This window comes from Sander lucioperca, chromosome 9 (genome assembly GCF_008315115.2).
Source record: "Sander lucioperca isolate FBNREF2018 chromosome 9, SLUC_FBN_1.2, whole genome shotgun sequence".
NCBI lineage: Eukaryota > Metazoa > Chordata > Actinopteri > Perciformes > Percidae > Sander > Sander lucioperca.
Genome location: NC_050181.1, coordinates 7,797,361 through 7,815,616, shown reverse-complemented (window position 1 = coordinate 7,815,616; position 18,256 = coordinate 7,797,361). Strand labels below are relative to the sequence as shown.

General features: G+C 38.6%; 1 protein-coding gene across 5 annotated transcripts in view; it reads right to left on the bottom strand.

Annotated features, from left to right (window-relative positions):
* The window catches only part of pde1cb (phosphodiesterase 1C, calmodulin-dependent b), a 107,456-nt gene that overhangs the window by 68,022 nt on the left and 21,178 nt on the right, over positions 1–18,256 (bottom strand). For 3 of the 5 annotated variants that reach the window (XM_031294012.2, XM_031294013.2, XM_031294014.2), the window contains exons 2-3: positions 15,453–15,503; positions 14,567–14,732 (exon numbers count right to left, since the gene is read on the bottom strand). In XM_031294012.2, the coding sequence (XP_031149872.1) occupies positions 14,567–14,732; positions 15,453–15,503 (217 nt within the window). Of the gene's footprint in view, positions 1–2,797; positions 3,539–14,566; positions 14,733–15,452; positions 15,504–18,256 lie in introns of those variants that run through there. The other 2 variants (XM_036005261.1, XM_031294015.2) reach the window with 2 other exon arrangements.

Sequence of the window (18,256 nt, the reverse complement as noted above, 5' to 3'; positions counted from 1 at the left end):
ACGCTGTTTGCTAACAGTTCGGACCAGCTGATTGGGCTAACGTAACTTAACCTGCATCTGATTCAGTTCGGTGTCATGACTCATGGCAGTGTGTTAAGATTACCTGTTTGGCTTCCATCATTAATGTTTGTTTGATGCGAGCATTATAGCTGCTCTGATTGACAGTGTATCTGTTTAAGACACACCATTTACCCAAAACACTTTAGTCAAAAAATGTAATAGGCCTGATATAATGCAGGCTGAGTCTGATGAAGCAGTGCAGTGGATGAGGTTAAGACAAGCTCAACTGACTTGTCCTCCTCTTTGCAGAAAGATGTTTCACCTGAACATCACAGTGAAGGAGCTCTTGGTGTCACAGCTTTGGACCAGCGGTCTGCTGCAGAGTTTCTACAAGTGCTCACTGGGTCACATCACAAGCTGGACTTGGATAAACAGCTGATTCTGTAACCACTGGATCAATGGACACCACTAGACTCAGGACTTTTACTCTCTCTAACACATTGCCACTTTATTGAAGTCTTGTCTTTTATTTTAGCTTGTACATTTTTCATGTTATATAATTTCCGTACCTTTTTTATTTTGCTTCTTATATATTTCTATTTCCTACTACTGTACATATCTGTAATTGCTGCTGTGACACCTGAATTTATCCTATAGGGGAGCAATAAAGTCCAATGTTATTAGGCCGCCAACTGTAACTATTATAATTCAGTTATGATTATGTTAAACATTTGTTCTGTGGAAGAATCTGAATTTGTTGAGACAGCAAAAATGATTTGTATTTGTATTTCAATAAAAGTGAAAATAGGCCTAAGAATTCTATTTTGTTTATTTTTCCATTACGCTTCAAATTGTAACAATATGTTAAAATAAGTGTTCTTTAATAAACTATTGTTACAATGAAAGGTTCCTTCTTGAAATCTGGTCTCCCAGACAATGGCCATCTTTGCTAACACTCAACCAAACCATGACTCAGCTCCATCATTACACACGGATCTTTAGTGATGTCACCTCGCTACGAGTCCTGAACTGTGAACTTTTATTTCATGAGACAAATTTACCTTTCATCCAAGACAATGTATTATTTTTCTCTTTTTGAGAAGCACAGTATAATATGGGGCATGCAACAGTATTGTTATAAAATGAAAATTACAGATCCACAGTGAATATAAGCATATATTGTGGAAGTTGTGGAAATGAGACACGAGCAGCTTTTTTCTGACTATACTTCATGCTACACCTTTGTGTAGTGAGCATCATGGCGGTGATACAATTTCTGAATTTCAAAGCAATGCTCCTTTATAGTCCTGGTGATTTTGTGTGTGTGAGGCCACATGAACAGGCATGTAAGAACACTTTCACCATCAAGTTGAAGCCATTGTCTTATAAATAACAGTCCTCCCTACAACCCTCCCTCAACTTGCTCCGTTGTCGCCGTTTTCAGGTTGCAGACAGTGTACTGCCCAACAGTCAGCTCCCCCTACTGTCCCTAACGTGCCTTAGCACCCGTTCCGTTTCAGACCCTCCCACCAGCCTTTGGGCCACCCCTCCTCATTTACATACGCTTTTGAAATGCCAAACGCTAAATCGAAATGGAAAACGTGAATCTTAAAATGTCAAGGGCAATTGCCAAATGTAAAATTCAAAAGATACAATTGAAAATTAAAAATTATAAAGTGCAAAGGCTTAAATGAAATTATTAGTTTCTTTCTATTTGACATTTTAATCTAAGTATTTCCATTTAAGCTTTTCCATTTCACATTTTGAGTTTCATATTTGATGTTTCTCTTTTCTTATTTCCATTGCGATTTTCAATTTCATCTTTCAATTTAAGATTTCAGTTTGGGCATTTATATTTAAGCTTTACATTTTCAAATTATCATTTTACATTTCCACTTTGCTTTTTCAGTTTCCTTTTTCTTTTTTTGAATTGAATTATGGCATGATTATTCCTAGTAGCATAGTAAAATAACATTTTAATTTGATCTCTTTGGTTTCTCTTTGGACTTTCAATTTGAATTACGAATAGATATATCCTCCATATTAGTCAGCAGACAAAGAAGAGAAACAAAAAAAAATAGATCAGAAATCAGAAAAAAAAATCAATTAACCTCAATACCTTAAAAATGAACATTCAGTCATTCAAGTCTTGTTGCATCATACTTCTACATGGACAACAGGTGTTAAAAGGGCATCTGGCATGTGGAGACCACCAAAACATCTCTCTTTAAAAGATTCTTGTGCAAAAAAAAGTACTCAATTGACTTAAATAAACATGCAATATGGGTGCAAGTGTGAGAAACCCTCCCTCAGTTAACACTTCAGCTGTACAATAAGGTAAAACAGCACATTCAAAATAGTTCAAAGGAAGTCGCTCAGAGCTGTTTGGTTTGAATAATTCCAACCTCTCTCTCTCTCTCTCTCTCTCTTTTTTAGGGTTCCACTCAATCAGTCTATCCTTGGTTCTTTCTCTCTGATAGAAACACACACACACACACACACACACACACACACACACACACACACACAGATGATGCAACTTATACATGCTGTAAACAAAACCAGTGTGAGATGTAGCTTTTATTATGACCCCCAAGCTTTTTCCTGAGTCCTGTTTGTATGTTTATATTATACTGTATCTGTGATAAAGCTATGACAGATAAATACACTTGTAAATATTAAAAGCCTAGCTTAAGCACAAACACACACACAAACACACACACACACACACACACACACACACACACACACACACACACACCCCCTTGTTGAAAACAATAAAAGTGGATATACTCACAGTCCCCGGAGCCTGAGCCAAATCTTTTCAATCTGTTCCGGCTGCAGGTACTTCAGGGCCGTGCTTTCAAACTCCTCGATCTCTTTGGTGGGAGACTCCATGTCAGAGACTCAAAGAGTTCTGGATGTGCCAACAAGAGGTAAAAAAAAAAAACTAACTAAAAAGTTTAATCCCTCTTAAGTGTGAGTAGTGAGGAAGACGCAGCAGCGAGCAGAGAGAGGTTGTGATGTGGTGGAACCCAGTGACCGAGGTTTCCTCTTTCTTCATTCACATTTGCACCCACAGCTGCGACAAACCGGCCGTCATCCTTCCTTTTTCTCTCGTTTCTCCCTTGTTAATGTGAGAGAGTGTGTGACTGAAACTCGACAACACTCAGTGCAGTGCTCAAGCAGCTGTGACAGCCCAACTGTACCTCTTTCCTTTCTCCCTCTCTTGCCTCTCTCTCTCTCTCTCTCTCTCTCTCTCTCTCTCTCTCTCTCTCTCTCTCATTCGTTCACTTCTCTCCCGTGTGAGCACAAGGGTCCTGGAGTCGTGCCATGGCCCCCCCACAACAACGGGATGTAGACGGCAGGGCAGCGCAATCCGGGATTAACGCACACTGCCGAGCTCTCCACACAAGAGGGAGGGAGGAGTAACACCACCAGTCAAAGAGAGGGAGGAGTCTGGCTGATAATGAGAAACCATGTTCTGTTTCATCCACTGGAGAAAAAAACACAGAGGTAGTGAGGGAGGAAAACGAGTGGGGATGGAGAGAATCGGGAGGGAGAGACCTTTAGGAGAAGAGATGACGAAGGTGTGAGTGCCTTGGATTACTTTAAGCAAATATCTGGTTAAAGAAAGATTGTACTGTAAATGGGACTTTTTCCCTTCGGACAGTGCAACGACAACATATCGTTTTCTTATCTTTTTTACCATATGATTCATAGAGACTTTTAAACATGCTTATTTCATCAGGAATATGAAGGCAAATGTCATGAAGCAAATACAGACTTCATCAGCAGCGTAGATCAACTTTCAAAATGATGAAAACATTCACTGCAATTGCGACAGCTTTAGATCTGTAATGTATTCATCTTAAAATGTAGATAATACATTTGCTGTACAACATGTTAAATGTCATGCCAGAGAGGATTAAATAGCGTGCAGACACACTGACTCTGATTTGACTGAGATTACTCTGATCCATTGAGCACATTCAGGAATATTTCAATCAACCCAGATATAATATTCTTTCCGTCTCGTTTTCTTGATCTCTCTTACACACAACACACTACAGCACGTCCTCATTTTCATAGAAAATGTCCTTTCTACTTCATTTGGTCAGACTTACCAGGCTTCAAATGTAAGACTGTTTTATGATACCCGCAGCCATATAAACCATCACAACGCAATGGGTCCTGCATATATTATGTTTTCTATTGCATCCACTATGAAAGCTGCATCAGTAATTGCATTCTGAATACAGAAGGTGCTGTGTACTGTAGTTTCTGCATTTTACTAGTCTGAACAATTTCTTCTATAATGTTCTCTTTTATTATTTCTACTTTCTTATTATTAACTCAGCCTGTAAAGCATTATGAAAGGTGCTATACAAATAAGTCAAAAGTTTGATTGATTTGATTGCTATAACAAACCATTACACATTTCCACATTTTTACTGAGATAGAGTGTATGTTAGAAATATATTGTGTGCAAACATCTATATCTTTTTGAGCCATTTCTGCCGCTTTCTGTTCTTCTTCTCCTCTTTAGCTACCTTCTTGCTCACTGAATATTTAGTAAAAACCAATACCAAACCAAGTCTTCTCACTTTCTGCAAGTCCAAAACTTGCAAGGATGACTCAGCCCAGATGCCCCTTTCTTCGAGGCCCCTACCATACTCTTAGGTCTTTCAATTACTTGATGCAGGATGCAGGGATAATGCCAGGGCGCCACCTCAAAGAGGCTCTTGCTTTCATCTGCTGAGATGTGTCCTCTGTGAGTATGGAGGAGAGAGGTCTGCCTGAGTGCAATGAAGCCTGCTGATGTTCTCTTCAAAGGTGCACTTACCTATGTCACGTTCTCCCTCTATCTTCGGCTTTTAGTTTATTTCTCTTTCTCTCTGTCTTTCTTAAGTCTTTTTCATCGGTGTGTTTTTCTCCCTTTTTGTGGAGGTATGCCGGCCCCCAGGAGATATCAAGCCACAGACAGAGTTGACAGGTCAACTTGAGGGGAAACAATAACAGTCCTGCGGCCCATTCTATTGAACTGGTTCGTTGATAAGATAAACGAAAATTGATGCACAACAATTCGTATAACATCTTATGAAATTGCAGCGACCGGTCACGTTAAGTTTAGCTGAGAAAAAGTGACTGTGAGCCAGGTAATGGTCCCCATGAAGTGGCGGTCGTGACAGCGGCCATAACAGTTGATACTTTTCCTAGCTATATGTAAGAATGGTTTTATGAGAACAGCTTCACATTTCACAGCTTGCGGTTCACATGTTTACACCTCAGGGAACTGATGTCCCGTGTCATCTGTATGTGTAAATGTGACACAGAACAAGGTTGAGCCTGGTGAGAATGGTTTTGTCAAAAGCACTGCAAGGACTAGGAAGGTCAATTTAAGCTGCATAGCACTCAACACGAAAAATAAACTTTAAGTGCTGACTGAAGAAGAAGTAGTTAGAAGTTTACAGGAGATGACTCTTGATTGAAAGGCTGCAACCATCAAATGGTACAATCTGTGTGTGGGAAGAGAAGAAGAAATGTGGTCTCCTCACTAAAGGCAGATTTTCCAATTACCTCCAAACTCCAACACCCCCACACAAGAACGTCAGTATTGAATGATTCAGCATTACAAGGTTTTTTTGGGTTTTTTTTACTTCTAATGCCAAAACCTTGAAAAATTCACATCTCACATCATCTTTTCATATGCAAATGAAAATTGCAATATGGCTACGGTTAGGAAAAGACTGTTGCTATGGCAAATAACTTATGGGAAATGAATAGTTAAGGTGTAATTATGCTTCAAATGAAGTGTGTCGGATGGTTGACCAGCATCTGTAACCACTACCCCAAAGCCTTTTGGACAAGGGCGTAGGTTTCGTTTCAACATTGGCGGGGGGGGGGACACATACTGTATTAAGCTGGCTCCTCCCCTATAAAATTAATTAATTTATTTATAAACCCCTGGACATTAATAGCTCATACGTGTTTCAGCAAGATTTCTGATCATTTTTAAAACATATCCCACATATCTGGGTTCTCTGAGATTTCGAGAATAAAGTTGGAATGTTACGAGAATGAAGTCATAATATTTCAAGAAAAAAATCTACCTGCCCTATAGCCTGCTGTGCATTGATATGCTAGTATCCCCTTCAGACTAACTATGGTCTCCTGCATAAAGGTCAGACATGCTACACACCAACCTCCTCACCTTTACTTTTCTGCCTCACAACATACAGGGCACACAACTTCCTGCACTGGCACTGAATATAGGCATTGGACATAAATGGTGAGGTGCATTTTCTTATCTTTACTTTACAGTTATAGAACTTAATAACAATAGGTACTTATCTCTCATTGCTTCTGATGTGGATCTCTCAGTCACATTTAACAACTTTCTTTGCAGAACAATAAGCTTTAATATTATTAAAGGGTTAAAGAAAAGATATTTATAGCATCCCACATTCACTAGAAAAAAGCTCTTTGATGCATAAAATAGCAGGATCAAGAATGCAATCTTGTTGAGAGAAATGTGGCCCCAAGCCTTTGCACACAAAGAATCTCAGAGAATACTTTGCCAACTGATGAATGAAACACCTAGCAGACTGTGGAAATGTGGAAATTTTAGACCACTGGATGGTGAGAGGGACAATACAACAATGTTGAGCATGCAATGAAATATTAGGAATATGTGGAGGTCTTTTTGCATGTTCATTTCTAAATTATACAGTATGTCGTCGTTGCTGAGGAATCTGAGTAATTAGCGGTCTGAAGGACATATTCTAACAGATACACACCCATACAAAGCACGCAAAATTGATTACATAGTCAGATGTTTAAACCAAGTTCAAAGGATGAGAAGCAATTATAACAGAATGTGAATAAAGCCTTGCCTGTCTGAATGGGTTTCACACATATGGCCAACATTTCATTCAATTTCAAGACTGATGAACCAACACAAAAGCCAAAACTGAATGTGTCCCTTCACATAATGATCATCAAAATATGTCCCTGATTAATTACTATCACAGCAACTGCTCACAAATGAAGACTTAAAGTGCTCAGATTATGCTTTTTGGCTTTTTCCCTTTCCTTAATTGTGTTATATATCTTTTTTGTGCACGTTATAGGTTTACAAAGTGAAAAAGCCCAAAGTCCACCCCAAAGGGACTTACCATCTCCAACAGTAAACACTGTTCACAAACTGCTCCAAACAGCTCTACTGTAGTCCAGCCTTTATTTCCATGACGAACGTGAGTCACTTTGTAACACACGTTATAATGCTTGCCTAGCTGCTAACATGGCACGCCCTCATACTCTGCTTCTGACTGGGTAGTAGTCGTTACCTAGCTACTGCACATGTGCGACGAGTGTGATGCCTCACTCGGTAGCTAAAACAGAGAGCTCAACACACAGGGTGAAAAGAGGAGCTGCAGCAATGTGCAGTACAACAAACATATGGTGTTTTTTGAAAATTAAATCATGTAAACCTATTCTGATATAACCTCTAAATACAATTATGAACCTGAAAATGAGCATAAAATGAGCACTTTAATGAATCAAGTCTTGGAAGATGACTTATTCGTCTGACTACGACAGAGGGACTTGCTGGAAATTATGCTCTAAGGTATTCTTGTCACTGTGCTCGGGCTCCCTCAAAGCTCACACATTGAAATCAAGACATTAACAGCCCAGGCCATTTGGAGGTACATGAAAAATTCAAATCTCATTTAAATTTTGCAGGCAAGTCGATAAGGAGATCTATGCATCAAAATAGCAGACACCTTTGCAGTAATGACCACATTTTGGTGAAGATAATCTATCACAAAATACAGTATGTTTTCCCATCTATACTTAATTTCACCTTCTGTATTGGAAGTAGTGGAGATGGAAGGATTGGTGGGAGAAAATGAGGGCACCCGGCCATAAAGCTATATTTATCTGCAGAGGGATGAAGGTGGGAAGAAACTTCATATAACTTCATCCCCAAGAGAGATTCCTATGTCAAAGGTGATACATAGAATAGCTGAAGGACCGAGGTGAGGAGGGAAGCAATCAGGCTCAAGCATTTGAGTAGCACGGAGGCAGTAAACATGAAAATAGGCCTTCTCATTTGCACCTGTAGTTACAAAGGTACAAACAGTTACCACAGCACAAATTGTTTTGTAACTCCGATATGATTATTTTCATGCACTTTCAAATATGTGGCATGTAAACACAAGAAAGGAAACTTTCCGCCTAAACAGTATTTGTATTGGTTTTTCTGTGGCATTGAAGTATCAGGTGATTTTTAGCCACACTAGCTGCGAGACTCTATGGATGGTCTGTCAGTCTGAAGAAATGCATTGTTTAATAAAAATCTGAAACATTTCGGTCAGGGAACGTTTCAGCCAAGCTAGCAAGAAGTTTAACGACAATCTATCCGATGATTGTGACATTTGCTACATATATTCAAAGTCCCTGCAGGATAAATTATAATGACTTTGATGATCCCTTGACTCTTCTTCTAGCACCAACAGCAGGTCAACGTTTTTTACTAATTCAGTGAAATATCTCAACACCTATGATGTGTTGTTACCATTCTGACATTAGCATTTAACTGTCCCTGAGTACAGCCTCACAGCTGTAGCAGCCTAATCTCTTGTAGGCCTGACAGCAATCTCACAGGAACAGAAGTCTGAAATACTAATGGCTTAAGTGTGTATTTATGGCCAACATGTTAGCAAACAATTGTCTGCTTACATAACTACTACTTCAGTAGGCACAGAGCAACATTAGTATCCCATTGGAGCCATGTTTTCTGGCCATCTAATAAATAACATGTCACACTTGCATTTTAGCTTTGATTTGGTCCACAAATTCTGTCATTTTGGCTTACTTCATATTCAACTGTCTGTCGCTGATTTGCAAATACTATCTATCATTCACACTGGACAGGTAGTACAGTAGGCTGTCTGAGCTAGTGGGAAATACCACCTACACTTCCAGGTGGGGTTAACTGTGGGTGTTATTGAGAGCCATTGGGAGGCAACCGCATAGTCGAAATACAGACTGAATCCCCCAAACAAAGTGCTAAAAGCAGCTTACAGCTTATAGCTCCGGCGTTGGGTGTTGCATTTCATTGACATTGGCAGTAGCCTACTAGAGTCCCTTTCACAAAAGATGGAGTTATTTTCATCATTGTCAATATATTTTTAGATTGTTGTTTAGATATTTATAGTTAAGTATTAATGTATTTTGAATTGAATATTAAAGATGTCACTTGATTTAGTGTTATCTTTAACTCTACTGTCAAGAATTATTTATATTATTGAGTTTAAAAATAAAAAACCCAACCCATAGAGGACAATGTGATCCTTAAACTAAGGTTACATTGTGAAAAGAAAAAGATTGTCACTTTGCATGCAATGTCTTCAGAAGCTTTTCAAAAACCAGTATTTGTGGACACAAGTGTTCATTTATATATCTTTGAATCTCATTTGATCTTGTGTCTCTGTCACCAGCGATGATAATAACAATAATAATAATAATAATAATCATAAAGATGGTGATTTTCTGTCCAAGAGTTCACTTCAGGATCAAGGTTTAGGAAATGCCACACTCACTGTTTCTTACACAGCTCAAAGTGAAAAACATCACAGCAAATGTATGCTGTGCAGACAAAATACTCTCCTGCCCCCCTAAGTGCCTAAAGCCTGTAACTGCACTGATCCTATTACTATATTAACCCAACAACAAGATGTGTGCAAAGCCTAAAAAGAGGGAATTATTCACGTCATGGGTGAGCGATATGCAATTCACATAGTGTATTTAAAGGCTGTAATGTGGGCAAAGTGAATAGGCTGTTAGAGAGTGAGGTCAAGAGGTATGAGGTAAGGGTGAGGTCAGATTCAAAGAAATCCCCTTAATGTATTTTTTAGCCTATTTGTGAATGCATTTAAAGAAAATTGACTGATCTTGTCACAGCAGATGGCAATGCTTTAACCCTTCTTCTGGAAAAACACAAAAACTATATTTATAAGTAGATTTTATTTTTTTAAATAAAATGTGTTTTAATTTCATTCACCTTTACACTTGTAAATAATCATAAATTACAAATGTATGTTTGATTAAACCAAGCTGACCCTCAATCCTCAAGAGCCTCTATTGATCTATACTTTAATCAATAACCAGTGCATGTGCTGCACACAAGGGAATACACATATTGACCAAAGCAAAGGTTTATATGACCCCAAACATAATTAATATACTGTATATATTGCTAACATAAATTCATACTCTGGGCAACTCTGGATTTGGTCATTAAAGGTTTATTACAGTTACAATTTTTATTTTATTTCCTGTTGTTGAAAACAATTCTTATATAGTTATAGCAAACTGTATAAAAGCCCGATCCAGAAATATGTGGCGTAATGTGTTGACAGCAGTGATCCAGCTCTTTAACATCAGAACTGGGAGGTCATGCCTCAATCATTTTGATGAATAGCTCTGCCATTTGCCCATGTGCTTCCAGTCACACTGGCCAGCGGAGACTCATTAGCTGGCTAGTGAGGCTAGTGGGAGGGAGTTTGTTGCTGCACAGGGGATGTCACTGGGGGTCTCTGAACCTGCGGGTCAGCCTCCAAAACTGTGGGCTGCCGCGATGGACATAGCAGCCTTAATGAACTGTAAAGTTCACAGCGGCACAGAGCATCCAATTAACCAGTAGATAAATCACACAGCTGACCACAGAAGAATGTCTGAGTTTCAGCTGCATGTGTGCATGACTGTTTAAATTTCACTTACTGATTGATACCTGTACTGGCTGCTTTGTACTCAAAACACACTGGAAATTTGCAACAAATATTTTTTGTCACTAGATAACCTGTAGTTACCTTTGTATTCTTACATGGTTTATTAGGCTTTAGCTCTCTTTAGTTATTAGTGATGCATTTTATTTACAAGAGATTTACAAGAATTTTGTTTTTGATAGTCAAATCAAGAAGAAACTAGCCAAGTTTCCATCCCAAAATCCCAATTTTAACCGAATTATCAGAAAGTCTGCAAAAGAAAATGTTAATTAATGCATGTTTCCATGTTGCATGTTTTGAACATTTTAGGAGTTGGGGGTATCGAGAGCCATTTAACAATTTCAGAAAAAGGCACAATGTGATGATGTAATTAAAAGAGCACCAGTTAAACATTGATTTGGTTCTTTGAATGCACAAATTAAAAATGTGCATAAAACTATTATTCTTGCTGGCAAAATATCTATTTTTAAATCAAATTTTACCAGGCATCACATTAACAATAATATTACAATAATAATATTAATAATAATGGATTTTTCATCTGTCTCCATCAATCATTACTTATAATTAAGTTAATATGCAATAATTACTTCTTTTTTTTTTTTTTTTTTTACTAAGTGCTTTGGAATCACAATATTCCTAGTCTAGCATTGCCAGACCTATCGCCACAGCGCTGTGTCGGAGCTGGAGTGTGGTCTGCACTGCCTATCTATTCTGGGATAGGGGAAAAAACACTCTGACTTGTTTGTATTTCTTCAAACCAATCACAAGCCCCTAGGCAGCACTAAGCCCCGATAGCAGAGAAAGCGAGAGAGGAGGGACAACCGAATCTCTCTCTCTCTCTCTCTCTCTCTCTCTCTCTCTCTCTCTCTCTCTCTCTCTCTCTCTCTCTCTCTCTCTCTCTCTCTCTCTCTCTCACGCATCGGATGTTGTCGGGCTTTATCCCAGCAATGTACATCCGTTGAGCCAGACTACACTAGTCCTAATAACATACATTATCAATGCATGTGTTATTACAAAACATGTTGATCATATCAAATAATCAAATAATAATAATCAAATAAAATAAAAGCTGCTGGTTCCTACCTTGAAATCACAATAAAACATGTACTAGTGTGAAATACAACAGCAATTAGTCTGAGAATGGAAATAACCTTAATGGCTTTTTGTACTTTTTGCATTTTACCCCTTTAAAGGTTTGGCTGCTACAGCAGAGCTGCAATTTTAAATGGAAACAAAAATCAATCAATCAAACCGGTCAAACCGGATGAGAAACACTGCTGATGGAAATGATGGTGAAGATACTGTATTCAAATCACACGGTGATATCTAAATGACAACCATTAAGATGTTTGTCTGATTCATCAGCAAGCAGAATGGAGACAATTTTAAACAGCATCTACATGCTATCGCACCTAATGGAAAGTGTCAAGAAGAGCTTAGCCACTGTTAATATCACATACAAATTGTAATTGGTGAAGTGAGGTGTCGGGTACACAAATTATATTGAGAAAGCAGTAAAACATTAGAGTTATAACTTGTATCTACAGCAAAGTAACTAGTACATTTACGATAGCAACATAAACAACATGTGTGTGGCAAATGTGTGTGACTTTGGGGTAAACAATGACACAACAGTATTCATACACAATGCCATTCAAAAATATCTCTGGTTTCATCTTCTGCGTGAAAACCCTTGCAGCCCATTCAGTAGCTAAGTGCTTTAAAATGCACAAGGCATTCCTAGCAGAAACAACAGCATGGCACCAGCCACACAGATGAGTCAGCGTGTGTTTATACACTAATGGCTCCATATTGTTTTCTGTCCCTCACTGTGTGACTAAGCATGCACTCTATTGTGTTGTAGCAGCAGCTCTAATCATGAACAATTTCAGCAGCTGCTATGTAGCTGGAGTGTTAGGCAGCCATTCAGCTGATCTGAAAATAGGTGGAGAAAAAAGGTAAAAAGATAATAAGGTAGCTTTGTAAAGTGGAAAACTGCAGCCAACAAAGCTAATAAATGAGCTATTAGGATACTTGCAGGGAAATGTGGACTTTTGAGCTTAATTAAAATGGTGCAAGGGATATAAAAATATATATATATATATATTCAAAATGTTGTCATATTCATATTTTCACATTCACTTTTACCTTCATTCAAGCCCAGTTAATGACTGCTGTCCTTTAAATCACTCACTCTCATCCTGCCTGCTACACTTAACATGGTCCCTCTTAGTTCTCCAATAAAATCTAATTATCATCACCTGGAGGTTAACAGCCAACTCTGGCCTCAGAGGTAACATGCTGTTTGCATCATTTTATGGATTAGGCCTACTGCTAGTTCCTTGGTCATTTACTCATCGTGTGCCATAATCTTGCCATCTGTCATTCAGGTGTAGATCCCCACTACTCCCTGTGGGTGTGCCCTCTACACTGTATTGATCTGGAGATATTATACAAGACATCTAATGTTCGTGGTTTCGTGTCATATGCGACACAGACGTAAATTGTCAGCAAGCTTTTATCTAAATTGTTAGTGCTATTGAAATGAATCATTCCCTTGCATGCCAGAAGACAAACATAAATTGTTCAGTCTCAGCCAAAGATTTAGCAGCATTTGGCTTGTGCTTTGCATTTGTTTCCCAGAGCAATTATAGCTAAAGCTATGTTTTAATAGAGTATGACACTGAAATAAGTCACTGTCTCTATGGACAAATTAACTGTTTCCTCTATGGAAAGTGAGAGTGCTTTTAGCTGCCCTGCGCTGACCATGTTTTTCTTTAAAAATCTAAGCTGTAGCTTTTAAATTAAGGAACAGGCCAGTCAAGTGGAAAATCACTTTATCCTTGTCACCATCCTACTCTGGAAAAAAATACCTGCATTCTGGGGGAAGACTATGGCAAAGAACAACAGTGCTTTCATTTTAAATAGCATGGAGAAGTACCAGAGAAAAAACATGTGTTACTGCAGTGAGACTTTGCAGAAAAGTAGAGTAAAAAATGAGACAATAGTCAAATGGAATTTCCACAATATCATACCAAACACCCCATAAATTATAAATATCTGTGAATGCTTGCACATTGACGGGAAAAAGCAGTCCCTTCAAATCAGCTTGCCATAACTCTTTGTCTATTTTGCATACAACCAAAAGCTTGTTATCGGGCACTAGGTGCATTTTTAGGATCCTCTTACAAATGCTCACTTCTCGCCACCTGCGGCATTTGTAACGGTCTCCAGAGCCATCAAGGTTAATTGGAATCAGGCGTTAAAAGACGTTCAATATTCTAAAAGTGACAACAAATTATGTTAATCGTGGTTTGAAGTCCTTGTTGTCAAGGTGGAATCAATCTTGCCCACGTCCCTTGAGGTCAGCAGCCAAACACAGCAATTAGCACTGTGTGTGTGTGTGTGTGTGTGTGTGTGTGTGTGTGTGTGTGTGTGTGTGTGTGTTAAAGAATGAAGAAGAATGTTAAATGTCAAAAGGAAGATTATCCAGCAACTACTTGGTGTCTTGCCAACTTAATAATCAAGTTTACATTAATCAAAGTACAAAAATACCAAATGAATACACAATGCAGAATGATGCCTGATGATGTACATTTCCTTGTGTCCTCGCTATATGTTAAAAGGAATATCGAATGTATGCAAATTTCACCAAAATAATGAGCCGGACATAGCTGTCAATGTCTCACCCGCAGCCTGACAGAGGATTTAATCCATAATAATAATTAAAAAAAAAAAAAAAAAGCTAAAGCAGCCTGGCAACAGCAAACCTGATGGCCGTTTTCTCTGTGACATCTGGTTCATCTGCTGTAGGAAGATCATCAGCCAGAATCTCTTCAGGACTCCGTGTGTCATGTGGGGGGGCTTTCTGCTCTTTGCCTTTGATCCCCATCCCTGCCGTGATGGCGTTCCACAAAGCACTCTGGGACTTTGAGCCTGCAAAACATTTTACATAATAATAAAAGCCTTAGTGGTGTTTCAGTTATTTTGTATAGTGCCATGAACCAAGCTTATATTTGGTTACCAGGTGGTAGTTTGTATACATTATGTAACAAAAAGCAGATTGTTAAATCTCCACTGAATGGCTTTCAGGATCTCACAGAGTAAGAGACTGCTATGCCTTTGTAATCCTGCCCCCATGTGGATGTATGTTGTTAATGCTAGTTTATCTTAAAGCAATACTATGTAACTTTTCCCTCTTCGGTCCCCCTACAGGTTGTCTCATTGGAACTACAGCCGCACTTTGCTTTAAGTATCACATTTACTACACCATGGACAAGTAGTAGTACTACTAAAAGTAGTAGACTATATATATATATATATATATATATATATATATATATATATATATATATATATATATATATATATATATATTAGAGAGCACCACCTGGAATATACTGAAAAGATGATAATTAATGATTTCAACACAGTTGATCTTGATCCTAATCAGTATTGTAAAACAGTATGGTTTGTCCCTCTCTTTAATCTTTACTTCTGGTAGAAAACAGTTCCCAATAAAAATAAATAAAAAAAAATCAGACAGGAAATGAGATAATTGTTAGTAACAGCAAAATTATTTATGGGAAATATTGTTATTGAGTTTTTAAATATTTTTTTCTTGCTTCAATAACACCTAATAGAGAGAACACTTACGTGCAAAACTGGCCTGTGGTCTGGTGGAGCTCTCCCCATCTTCATTCGCCACTGGAAGAAAACAGATGAAGAGAATCTAATGATGCCAGAAAATGTGGGTTGTGTACATACTCAACGTGCTTATGTGATACTATTTCAAAACATCAAACTCTTTGGTAATCACCGACTTTAAAGCTATAGTGCGTAGTTTCTGTCACCCCCATGAGGAATTTTAAGTAATGACAACAACACTGTCGGTGCAAACCTTCAGTGATCTTGCACCACCCCCACCCCTTTGTATCAACTAATTTGGCAATGGCTTGAATGTAACTGACATTCATTAATATAAAATAGTTATGCACTATAGCTTTAAATATTTAGCTTTTGTTTTGTTGTTACACACACTTGTTCTTTGTTGAATACTACGGTTACTCAAAATTGTTTGTAATATCTGGAAATGTGGCATTTTCACATGTGCAACAAAGACCAGTGAGTATTCACAGTTCACATGTTAGTCTTAACTATAAAGAAAGGTGTTGTGTGCATAATCACTCAAACATATATATATATTACATACTGCACAATTAATTGTAATGAGCCTCTCCACATCCTGTCCTTACTGCCTTTGCTATTTATTTATTTTGATATGTACATTATTATGTCTATATATTTATGTATATTTGCTTATTGAGGATCAACAAAATAGCTGGGGAATCTTGTGCAGATGTGTAATACACACAGTAATGAAGGTTATTACTGTTCCAATTAACCCTAGAATTGCTGTGAAGTGTGATTTAAGTGATTGGGAAAAGCCCTATAATTGTTGCTGTTACTCCAAAGACATGGTGCTCTGCTGGAGTCTCTGACCACTTAGTCTCGCTTTGCCAGACCTTCCTCCACAGCACCGCGGAGGAGGGTCTGGCTAGTTCACACAGCATTCCGGGATGGGAGAAAAACATGCTGTGGTTTATTGGCATTTCTTTAAACCAATCACAATCATCTTGGGAGCTCTAAGCACCAGACAGAGCCACGATGCCACTGCAAAATAGCCTCGGGAAGGAACTTGTTTTGGTGTACAACATGTGTACATTCAAAAGTTATTTTAGCCGTGCAACAGAAAACTCTGATTGGGCAGATAGTCTAGCTAGCTGTGTCGATTTACCCTGCAGCGATCTGAGGAGCAGTTAACCATAGTCCTCATAAGTCGACCAGAGTTTAAAATTACAACACAAAGAAAGCGGAAGGTAACGGACATCCAGCCGAAAAAGAGTGAGCAAAAGAGTTGCTTCCGGCAGCAACGGAGCAATCCCGGAAGTGGAACGTCATGGTTATAGACTACTGCCCACTAAACACTGCACACAGTATATAGAGTTCACCGAGAATGGTGACTGACACTACATGCCTTAACAGGTGCTTGCTTTCACTGCTGCACACAAGGCTTGTGATTGTTCTCCACATTTCAGTGGTTATTGAGGCCAAAGTGCCTTAAGATGCAGTTCCTCTATTAGCCACTAGATGCTGGCTCCATAAAACTCAGACATTACAGTAAGGAAGTCAAGACAGAAACTTTCCTCTAACAACAGAATGTCAATAAATGTTTTCCACAGTTAGAAACTCTAAAGGTTAATATGTGTCATAATAGTAATTAATAATTAATAGTAATACAAATTACTGTATAATTAAGAGCAAGTTTAAAAATTAAAGAAAAGTATGTTTGACTGCTCAGTCAATCTGGGTTTGATTCCAGTCTTGGGACCTAATGTTGCATGTCTTACCACCCTCTCTCTCTCTCCTCCCCCATTTTCAGCCTGCCACTACACTGTTATCTGTCAAATAAAAGAGACATAAAAAAAATCTTTAAAGGTCAAATCATTTGGGAATGTTTATGTTGTGAGAGGGTGGTGATACAACAATTATAACATCATGCTTGCTTTGGGAGCAGTGCAATGTATTTTATGCCGATTAGATATTTGTACAACATTCAAGTGATAAATTAATATGATATGCGTATTTGTTTTTGGGGCAATGGAAGTTTATACTTTTAAGTTCTAAACACAAAGTTCTCCCACCTTGGCGTTCAGCTGTCTTTACAGTTAAATTTACCTGACAAAAGGTGGGTTAGGCACCAAAACAACTAGTTAAGATTACAAAAAAGTGAAGCTGAGATAATTCCGGCCAGCTGGAGAGGTCTTCTGCACAACAACGGCCTTCGGAGGTCCTCGCCACCCCGGAGATTCCGCCCGCCATCTAGTGTTGACGAACTGACCGAAGAGCCGGTAATTAACCCGAAACATGTCACTGAACTGGGATACTTGAGTTTCATACGTCAATGAACCGACTCACTCGTTTTTTTCTTTTACCTCATTCGTGCCGTTGTGTGTAGCTGGTATTCTTCTGCTACTGTGTGTGTAGTAATCTAGCTCATTAGCGCATCCACTGGAGTGGTGGTGGTAGAATCAATCAGGAAATGAGCTACTTAGACGGCGCACCAGGCTACTGAACGAGACCGAATGTAACCGTGCAACCGGCCGGCCCGCTCGAGTCATGTAATCAAGTAGTGTCTTGGTTCTCGGCAAGTTTGAGTTATTAACCAAGCCTCGTTTCTGGTGCATTCACACATTATCAATGGGGAAGTACATCACATACAAATACATGTCATGTTATCTTGGTAGTTATGTTAAGTTAAATGTTGGAGAAGTGAATGTTGCTACATGGTAGGTAGGCTGTCCCGAGGAGACCGCTCACCAGGCTACTGAACGAGACCGTAAGGACCGTAACCGAGGGTACTGCATGAGTCTATATTCAAACGGGTGTCTAGGTTCTCG